Source organism: Zingiber officinale, chromosome 7B, assembly GCF_018446385.1.
Source record: "Zingiber officinale cultivar Zhangliang chromosome 7B, Zo_v1.1, whole genome shotgun sequence".
Taxonomy (NCBI): domain Eukaryota; kingdom Viridiplantae; phylum Streptophyta; class Magnoliopsida; order Zingiberales; family Zingiberaceae; genus Zingiber; species Zingiber officinale.
The window spans coordinates 2,101,636-2,112,729 of NC_055999.1; the positions used below are offsets into that span (position 1 = coordinate 2,101,636).

Sequence of the window (11,094 nt, forward strand, 5' to 3'; positions counted from 1 at the left end):
CGTGGGCTTTCGAGCCGAATGACTGCTTACTACAAAGCCCCTCGGGAGATAGAGAGTTCATGGAGCAACTATCAATAAGAGCAATGTACGGCTAAACCGAGTGGCAGCCGAGTAAGCAAGGCCCGTGATCGGAGATGAAAGTTGCAAATAATACTAAGGGCTCTGTTAGTCGGACTTACAATCTTCTTCAACTAGATTTGGAGGGGAGACTTATGATACGATGATAAAGGCGGACCCCAAAAAAATTGGGTTAAAATGGGAAAGACCGGCTAATGTAGTAGTCAAAGTTAAGAAGAGGTCAAAGATACAAACAATAGTAGGGGTGTGTCTAAACAAGCCACTTAGTCGGTCGAATGTGAGTGTCCAGCCGGGCCTCCTGCTCGGCTGGACTTTATGTCTCAACCCAGGTTAGGCAAGCCAGTCTCGTTGCAGAGCATTGAGTAACCCAACAAAAAACTTCAGCCGATCGAGGATGTGAGCCGATTGGACACTCTATTCCTTTACGACCAAGGAAGGACTGAGTGAAGACCGAATCATTGGTGGCCACCCATAGGGCTGAGTCGACGGTCTCCCTGAGTGACCGCAGGTTGGCCTAATATGGGTCCCATGTTCTCGTCATATCTTACTCTTTTGGAAGTTTGTACTATAATGGACATAAAACATACTACAGGTAAATTGAACTTTAGAAGTTTCTAGCCGTCAAATCATAGTTTAGAAGCTTCTAGCTCATTTAAGGAAAGATGTCAGAAGCACTTTATGACCTATCATTTCTTATGAACTCTTTGGTAAGCATGCAAATGTTTTGAGATACATGTATAAATATAACAATGACACTATAACAAGGGCAGAGATCCTCTGGTCCAGGATCCCTGGACCAATCCTGGTCCCTTGTTCATTCATTGGTTGGGTGGACTGTACCCCACCTGTTAATTAGGTGGGGTCCAGTCCACCAACCAATGAATCAATATGGCTCTTCTGGTCTAGAAAATTCTGGACCAGAGGATCAAACCTCCTATAATAGGGGGTCTTTATTCACTGGTGAAGGTATGTGATGCTCTATAATTTTACATGCTTATTTGCTGTTGTTCATTTTTACTATTTCCTCTTCACAAATCGATCATTGATCTGAGTGTCGGAGGGCCAACGTCAGGAACCCTTCTCAGACCTGACATTAACTCTCTTTGTGTTATAGGACAGCACGGAGTCTTCATTTAGTTAATAGCAAAGTCATGTCTTCAGTTCATTGCTTTCATCAATTTCAGACAGGATCAACCTCTATGCGTATTTTTTCGATTTACCTAGGTGATCGACGGTAAATTTCCATGGGACAGGACTAGCTATCAACTAAAAAAATAATCATATTTAGTAATGAGTGATTTCTATATATTTTTTTTTTTCAAAATGAGTATTCTAAAAAATTGAATGAAACAATATTAAATTATATTTTATTTTTCATAACTTTAATTCTTTGATGACTTAGTAATCGCCTAACCTTTTTTTTTTTTCATTCTATCTCTTCTTTTTAATATTTTTATTCTGACACACTACCCTCCTCTTCTTTTTATTTTTTTTAATTTCATATAATTTTCATTTAGTTTTAATTTTTTAATTAATTTTGTTTAAAAATAGCTCTATATTTTTAATTTTATTTAGTTTTATTTTTTAATCAATTTAATTTATTATTATTTTTATCTATACTTTATTTTTCAATTTTATATAAATTTTATTTAGTTTTTATTTTTAAATTAATTTAATTTATTATTTTTTCATAATAGTTGTATTTTTTCAATTTTTTTTTTAAGTTTTGTTTTTTTATTGATTTTTGTTTGTTAATCAGTTTTTTTTATCAATTTTATTTTTTTGAATAATTTTTTTATATGTGTATAATCTTTTGTTTATTTTTAGTTTATATTTAAAACTAACGAAAATACTAACAATTAATAGTGAACGCATTCATAACTTAGGAACAAATATTTTTTTCCAAATGAAGAGTACATGTAATAATGCAAAAAAAAAAATGAAAATATATAAAAATATAAATCTTAATCAATATTGCCTCCAAATTCTGCTTCCGATGCGTTTAGTGGTGGTGTATTTATTACTTCGTACCACAAATGAATACATGTCCTATAACGAGTGACCCATCCTTTAGCTTCATACGATGAATGTTGTCACCACCAAGTTGGAATGGGTGGTACATGATAATGAGGATGTAAGAAAACTTGTACGAAGTAATTGCTAACATGAACAATAGCTATTTCTCGACGCTTTTGGTTTTGAACTGGAGGAGTTCTTAATGGCAAGTGAGTAAAATAACTCCCAACATTCTCACCAAATGTATGAAGTACAAGATTGTACCTTGATGCGATGATAATTCTCAAAGGCATAGAGTCGATCCAATACATTTTTGGTGCCCACGACTCGAATCAATTCAATGAGAATAATAGATTGACTACCAAATTTCGATCTAGATAAAGTTGATCATATAGTTCCTTATTTTGTTGAATCTTTTCTATAAACTCGAATCCTAATTGAAACCAACCTTCTTCACCATACCCAATTAGTACAGTTATTGCCCTGAATCCATAATGATTGTTAGGTTGAACGTCAACAATGTGAGAAATATAACACTGCAGAGGCACAGGTAATTTCTCAATATATGTATCATGGATGGGTGGAACTGGAAAGTGATCATGGGTCGTTTGAGTATTGCGAACCTTCAACCCCCTTCCACGTCTTCCTCTCCCTCGAGATGTTGTAGTCGGTTGAGAGATCCTAGATCCTGAAGCGGATGCATCTCCGAAAGAAGATATGCGACGTCCACTTTGCTCATCTCTACCCGTAGGTCGACCTCTATGTTCTGTGTTGTATGAAGGAACTCGCACTGTACTTTGAGATGGATCTATCATATCAAAAAACTTGTCTATCATATGCTCTCACATATGTGGATTCATCCCATCTAATATCTCAACAACGTGGGATGTCCTGTTAGGTTCTGCTCCCTCGTCATTAAACTGATGTACGTGCATTGACAATCTCCTCCAATGAGCGTTGATACTCCGAAGCGGAATTGGAATGGAAAAGTAACGGTAATATGCAAGATCATGCTCGCATGACAATCCGTATACAATTTTGATAGAATAGTTGCATCTGCCGGCTAGTTGGTGAGATGCTTCCTTAATACATTTTAGTTGACCAGAAATCAACTCCATTGTCTCTAATGAAATCCGACACCTTATTTGAATGAAAATGTCATCATGTAAATATTGATGGCGTGGAATGTTAAGAGATTTTTCGAACAACTTCTTAATATTCCCGAACTGAATTCTCAACATCTTATATATTTTTTCAAAAGATGTCTGTAGGGATAACATGGTATCTCCCAAATATAACTTCAGTCTCGCATGTGCAGACTCTCCCCTGTAATAAAAAAATGCATTGTGTTTTAATACTGAAAAGAATTGAAATAGTATAATAATGAACAAAATTTAAATAATAAAACTATAAAATGACTATACCTTTGATTTGAATTGCTCCCGAGGTGCATACATGTCTCAACCCATGCTGAAATAAATCGCTCTTTGTAAGGGTGTAACCATGTATCCCAAAGGTAATTTAGAACACCCTCAAATTGTTGATACTCCTCGCACATGACATCCCACTTCTGCTGGTAAGACCCTTCTGTCGATGAATTAATGAGTGAATGTCATGATGCATAAAAATGTTACCACTCCAGACCAAGGATAGAGGTGAATTTCTTCATTACGCACTGATTTATGTGCTAAATATAAAGGAAATGAAGTGCATTGGGAAAACATGTTTCAATGGCATTAATTGTTGGTTGCTACTCGGAAAACCTAACGGTTCCACTGTACAAAAATTTTGTACAAAGGTCTGAACCTTTTCCTAGCTATCATGTGTTCTTTTAAATTAAACTTGGATCGCCTGCGGAACTTTACACGTTTGATCCTAAGTTTAATTTATTTGTTCTTTTAGGTTTAGACTTGGATCTCCTGCGGAATTTAACACGTTCGATCCAAATCACCTAGGTTATTAATTCCATTAAATATTAATTTCCAAAATTGGCTTCCAGGACTGCATGGCGAGGCATATGACATTCTTGGATATGGGAACAACCACCACCGCCTAGACAAAGTCTTTTAAGGAAAACTAATATTTAATTTCCTTAAATAACTTTAGGTCAACCAAAAGGAACAATCAAATCACAAGGAAAAAAAAATAAAAGAACACAACATCGAAAACTAATTCGAAATACTAGAATCGCATGCCTCTTGTATTTGGTATTTTTACAAAGAAATAAAACTAGTATGATGCGGAAATTAAATACTAGTATACATTTTCTTTTGCAAACAAAAACCTCTAGGTCTTCTACCGTATTCCTCTTCTAATCTCGGACGTTGTGTGAGCAACGATCTTCCGAGACGAGAACCACCAAGGCACCTTCTTCTTCCTTCCTTCAAGTTTCGGCCAAGCATATTTTCTAAAGGATGAAGAACTTTTTTCCACCAACCAAGCTCCAAGGGATGCAAGCTTTCTCTCCTTCTTCCTCAAGCTAGATCCAGCCACCTCCTCCAAGCTCCAAGAGATAAAGGATTTCGGCCACACAAGAGGAAGAGAGAAAAGGAGAAGGGCCGCCCACACCAAGGAAGAAAAGAGGGAGAAAATAGAATAGAGTTGTTCTTAATGAAGCCTCCTCTACCCCCTCTTTTATAATCCTTGGTCTTGGCAAATAAGGAAATTTTAATAAAAACTTCCTTAATTCTTTTGCCATGAAAAGGAAAATTTATTTAATTAAAAATAATTTTCTTCTCAGCAATTATAATGGCCGGCCATATTAAAGCTACAATCAAGGAGAGTTTTAATTAATTAAAACTTCATAATTTGTCTCCAGAAATTTAAAAAATTTCTCCAATAATTTTCATCCCTTCATGATTGGTTAATAAAAAGGAAATTTTATAAATTAAAATATTTCTTTTAAACATGTGGATAAAAAGAAAGTTATCTCTAAAAATTAAAATCTCTTTTAATCTACAAATAAGGAAAGATATCAAATATTTTCTTAATCTCTTGTAGAAACTTATAAAACAGAATATTTAATTTTTAAACTCTCTTTTAAATCATGAACATGGTTAAAAAGAAAAGTTTTCTTAAAATTTAAAATCCATCTTTTAATCAACAAATAAGGAAAGATTTCAAATTTTAAACTCTCTTTTAAACATGTAGATGATTTACAAATAAGGAAAGTTTTTACCAAAAATTAAAACCATCCTTTTAATCTACAAATAAAGAAAGAGATTAATCTCTTCTCTTAATCTTTTGTAGAAAGGTATAAAAAGAAATTTTTAATTTTTAAACTCTCTTTTAAAACCATGATATCCACATAAAAAATAATTTTAATAAAAATCTTTTTTAATATTCTAGTGGCCGGCCACCTAAGCTTGGGACCTAAGCTTTGGCCGGCCACCAACTTGGCTCATCCATTTGGTCTTGGCCCGCCCTAGCTTGGGTTCCAAGCTAGCTTGGCCGGCCCCATTGGATGGGTAAGAAGGTGGGTATGTGGTGGGTATAAATCTCTATATACAAGAGGCTACGATAGGGACCGAGAGGAGGAATTGGTTTTGGTCTCCCGATGAAATTAAGCATCCCGTGTTCGCCCCGAACACACAACTTAATTTCATCAATAATAATTCATTCCACTAAAGAACTATTATTGTACTACCGCACCAATCCCAAATTACATTTTGGGCTCCTTCTTATTATGAGTGTGTCAGTCTCCCTGTGTTTAAGATGTCAAATGCCCACTAATTAAATGAGTTACTGACAACTCACTTAATTAATATCTTAGTCCAAGAGTAGTACCACTCAACCTTATCGTCATGTCGGACTAAGTCCACCTGCAAGGTTTAACATGACAATCCTTATGAGCTCCTCTTGGGGACATTATCAACCTAGATCACTAGGACACAGTTTCCTTCTATAATCAACAACACACACTATAAGTGATATAATTTCTCAACTTATCGGGCTTATTGATTTATCGAACTAAATCTCATCCATTGATAAATTAAAGAAATAAATATCAAATATATGTGCTTGTTATTATATTAGGATTAAGAGCACACACTTCCATAATAACTGAGGTCTTTGTTCCTTTATAAAGTCAGTATAAAAGAAACGACCTCTAATTGTCCTACTCAATACACTCTAAGTGTACTAGTGTAATTATATAGTTAAGATAAACTAATACCTAATTACACTACGACCTTCCAATGGTTTATTCCTTTCCATCTTGGTCGTGAGCTACTGTTTATAATTTATAAGGTACTGATAACATGATCCTCTGTGTGTGACACCACACACCATGTTATCTACAATATAAATTAATTGAACAACTACATTTATCATAAATGTAGACATTTGATGAATGTGATTCTTATTTCTAGATAAATGTTTATACCAAAAGCTAGGCTTTTAGTATACATCCTAACATTAATAAGCGTTAAATCCCGATCTTAAACAAACATCAATGGCAACGATGCGTTCTTTTCAACCATCCACTTCTTTAAGGTATCTAATGCCCATGTCAGTTGCTCTGTCCTCTCATTACTAAGATATGCAAACATAAGTGAGTAAGTTCGCATTATGGATATGATACCCACAACCTCCAATAGTGGTATCTGATACTCATTGGTCTTGTATGTGACATCAATAATCAACACAGACGAAAAGTTGACAAACAACTCTAGACCTTTTGGATGAACTCAAATAATATCTGTGATTTCGTTGGTGTCTGGATTTGTATGGTAATTATGGAGGTATTATTTCTTGATTAATTTGTTCAAGACATACTGAATAAAATTAGGCCGCCTCGTTTAGCGGATTTATTTATGAAAATGGTATTGTAAATGCTTTTGATCCCTGTAGTGTTTGACGGGTCTCTTTCCTTCAAAATACTAAGAATTTTACGAGGTGTGGTGCTGTTGGCCATGTCGAGTACAAATTCTTTCTATATTGGTTTTAACCTACTCGGGTACTCATGACCATCAATATATTCTGCTAATTGATGATTATGAAAACCACAAACAACTCTTAAACCCTACTTCATACCATCTGGAGGTATTGGTATACCTCACAGCTCAAATGAGCATTCACATTTTTTAGTCCAAGTATTTCTTTTTAAGGATTGCCCATCAACTAGATATCGTAGCGGTTTGTACTTTCCACCTTTTTCACACATAAGATGACACTTTGGTAGCTTGCTACTTTTTAAATTAGCAGAATTTTTAATAGCCACTACAATACCATTCTTCAGACCAATTGTCTTTACCCAATTTATCATATTTTCTCTACTTTTAAATATCTATGTAAAAAAAATACAACAAAGATGTATAAATATGACATTACCAATCTTAATATAATTTCTCTACTTATAAAATAAATAATGAATATGCATAAATAATGATAATAACTAACCTGATCTGTGGTAAATTCGACTATATAATCGTGACTGTTGTTGGAGATATTTTCACTAGAAACATCATTCTCAATTGACTAACTATCTGAAAATAAACCCAAATAGTCATCCATAGTTTCCTTTTATGAATTACGAAAAGTAATGATTAAGAAGATAGCTATGTTTTAGGAAGAGAGAAGGAGAGGCTGAGAGGGAGATAGCAGTGGAGGGAGTTGTGAATGAAGAGTGATTAAAAATGAAGTGTGAGAGGAGGATTTAAAGGGAGAGATTTTAACACGTGTCAAGAGTTGAAGGGTGGGTAATTTAAGGGGAATGGAGGTTTTGACATGTGTCAAGAGTTGAAAGGTGGGTAATTTAAGGGGAGGGGAGGTTCTGATATGTGTCAAGAGTTGAAAGGTGGATAATTTAAGGGGAGGGGAGGTTCTGATATGTGTCAAGAGTTGAAAGGTGGATAATTTAAGGGGAGGAGAGGTTCTTACATGTGTCAAGGATTGGAGGATGTGTAATTTAAAGAAAGTGAGGGGTTTTGACATGTGTCAAGAGTTGGAAGTGGGGTAATTTAAAGGGATGATAGATTTTGACATGTGTCAAGAGTTGGAAGAGGAGTATTTAAAGGGATGAAAGATTTTGACATGTGTCAAAGGTTGGAAAAGGGGTAATTTAAAGGGAGGGGAAGTTCTGATATATGTCAAGCATTGAAAAGAGGTAATTTAAAGGGAAAGGGTGTTTTGACAGATGTCAATGGTTAGAGAATGACTAGTTTAAATGGAGGGAGTGTTTGACAGGTGTCAATGATTGGAGGATAGGTAATTTAAAGAGGGTGAGAGATTATAACATGTGTTATGTGTCGAAAGTTAGAGGGAGGGATGATTTAAAGGGAGAGAAAGTTATGACATGTGTCAATAGTTAGATGGAAGTAATTTAAGTGTTGAATTAAGAATGTAATTTAAAGGAAGAAAGAGATTCTGACCTATGTTAAAAATTATATAAAATAAAAAAAATTAAAAAATTTGAGAAAAAAATAATAAACAAAATTGATTGAAGAAATAAAACTAAATAAATAGTAAATTTTTTTAAAAATAATAAATAAAATTAAATAAAAATAAAATTAAATAAAATTTAAAAATATATAAATATTAATGAAAAAATAATAAACAAAATTAATTAAAAAAATAAACTAAATAAAAATTTAAAATATATATAAGTATTAATGAAAAATAATAAATAAAATTGATTAAAAAATTAAATCTAAATAAAAATTTAAAAATATATAATGTTGAATGAAAATAAATAAATAAAATTAATTTTAAAAATAAAAGAATAAAAAAAAAATCAAAGAAGGCCAAGGGTATAAGGGCCTTTTGAGAGAGAGAGAGAGAGAGAGAGAGAGAGAGGGGAGGCGCGCGGTGTGGGGGTTGGGGGTTTGAAGAAATTTGCCTCTATAAAATATCTCTATAAAGCGAGTTCGAATTCTCTGTTTTTAAATTTTTTTGTATCCGTGTCCCCTTGTCGATAGGACGGACCAGATTACATCTCAAGGATGTCTTATATATCATGAGGATATTGTACACATCTTAAAGATGTCATGATACCTGGAGATGTAATCTAATCCGTCCGATCGACAGGGGACACCGGGATAAAAAAATTTGGAGAGGATCCGAAGTGCTATAAAGCAGCTAAACACCTAACAACCCTTAATCCTTCCGTCATTTAAAACATAATCCTAAATTTTATTTTCGATTTGAATTTTTTTATTTAATATTATAACTCAAGATAAAAATTTTATTGACATAAAAACAAAAAATCAACATTTCGTTCCTGGGACGTGCAGGCCATCAACGGCGAGTCTGTCTTATATTTTGATTTATAAAATATAAAATAGTAATAGAATATTTATTAAATATGTTAACATAATGATGATATTTAAAATTCAATTAAATAAAAATTTGGAGATAGTAACCCGCTGCTCAAAAGGTCTCCTCCCTCGTCCAGCCGCTGCTAACCTCGTCCACAGAAGAGAAGGAACGGCCATAAAACACCAACAGATTTGTGTGGTTCATCTGTCCTGCGCTCGGAGCTCGGCGCTTCATCTCCAATAAACTTCATGCAACCACGTAATCTCTTCCACCACCACAACCCGCCCCTTCCACTGCGATCCTACTTGCCGGCGGCGCCGCTAGTTATCCGCCATTTTGTTCAACAACTTTAATTTCTCGGTTCCCCCGATCGATCAAAGTCGCCAATATGTACACTCTCACTCCACATTCTCGCCTTTCCACGGCTCCTGCCGCCTTCCGCCTCCGCCGCCCTTGCCGCGCCACCATCGCCACCCGGCCCTCCACCACCTCTCCTCACCAAACCGACGACACTCCCATGAAGCCTACCAACGTCGCCATCGACGACCCGACGTCCCTCCGCTCTACGTGGTCGCACCGCGCGTGGGTCGCCTCCGGCTTCGCATCCGTTCTCACCCCCTTGGCCAAGTCCGCCGTCGCCGCCGCAGACTCCGGCTCGGTCTTCGAGCCCCTCCTCGCCGCTTACGCCGGCTACGTTCTCGCAGATCTCGCCTCGGGAGTCTTTCACTGGGCCGTCGACAACTACGGCGGCCCCTCCACGCCGGTGTTCGGTTCCCAGATCGAGGCCTTCCAGGGGCACCACCGGTGGCCGTGGACGATCACCCGCCGCGAGTTTGCCAATAACCTACACCCGCTCGCCCGGGCCGTGATTTTCACCGTGCTGCCTATCGAGGCCTTGCTCGACGTCATGGAGGCCGGCGCGGCGGCGCACGCGTTCGTGGGGATCTGCGCTGGGTGCGTGATGCTGAGCCAGCAGTTCCACGCGTGGGCGCACGAGAAGGCAAGGCGGGTGCCGAGGGCGGTGGCGGCCCTGCAGGCGGCGGGCGTGCTGGTGTCGCGGCAGATGCATGGGGCGCACCATCGGCCGCCGTACAATATTAACTACTGCATCGTGAGCGGCGCTTGGAACGGGGTGCTGGACGAGTACAAGGTGTTCGAGGCGATGGAGATGATCCTCTTTTTCAGGTTCGCAGTGAGGCCGAGATCGTGGAGCGAGCCGCGGCCGGAGTGGAGAGAAGAAGAGGAGGAGGCTGAAGAAGCGGCGGCACTATGAACGATCTAGTGAAGATTCGAGAATCGTGAAGCATATTCTTTCGGGCCGATTCCCGGCGCCGTTGATGGAAAGAAATGCGCTTTATTATTAAAATTAATTATTATGGTAATTTTTAAAATGCCTTTAATATTAAAGAAAAAGAAATAGAAGATTTTATTTATGGCAATGCGCACTTGATTTTTTAAATTTTTTTGTAAAAATATTTACCAAATTTTATGTGCTTTCTTTCCTTAAAAAAAAGCTGGCGGAAAGTGGAAACCAAGATATTATATGGGAAGCATGCGGTTTAGGAACCACAAATATTTATGGAATATTCAATGAAATCTGTATCGATAAAAATAATATAAATAAATAAAATAAAATAATATCGAAATATGATCCGATTCGGCAGGCAGATGCATCGGGATACATCTAGAAAAATTGTAGCTAACGGACGAAACGGGCCTCGGATTAAACGCCGTTAAATTCTG

At 36.7% G+C, this 11,094-nt stretch overlaps 1 protein-coding gene across 1 annotated transcript; it reads left to right on the forward strand.

Annotated features, from left to right (window-relative positions):
- Nucleotides 1–9,618: 9,618 nt before the first annotated feature.
- Nucleotides 9,619–10,768, forward strand: LOC122003474 (fatty acid desaturase 4, chloroplastic-like). The gene has a single exon (XM_042558584.1). It carries the CDS (start codon nucleotides 9,740–9,742, stop codon nucleotides 10,622–10,624), a length of 885 nt encoding a protein of 294 aa, XP_042414518.1. The 5' UTR covers nucleotides 9,619–9,739; the 3' UTR covers nucleotides 10,625–10,768.
- The last annotated feature ends 326 nt before the right edge of the window (nucleotides 10,769–11,094 follow it).

What these genes read in the sequence shown, in the direction of transcription:
- LOC122003474 (XM_042558584.1), top strand. Translation starts at nt 9,740, where the DNA reads ATGTACACTCTCACTCCACATTCTCGCCTTTCCACGGCTCCTGCCGCC.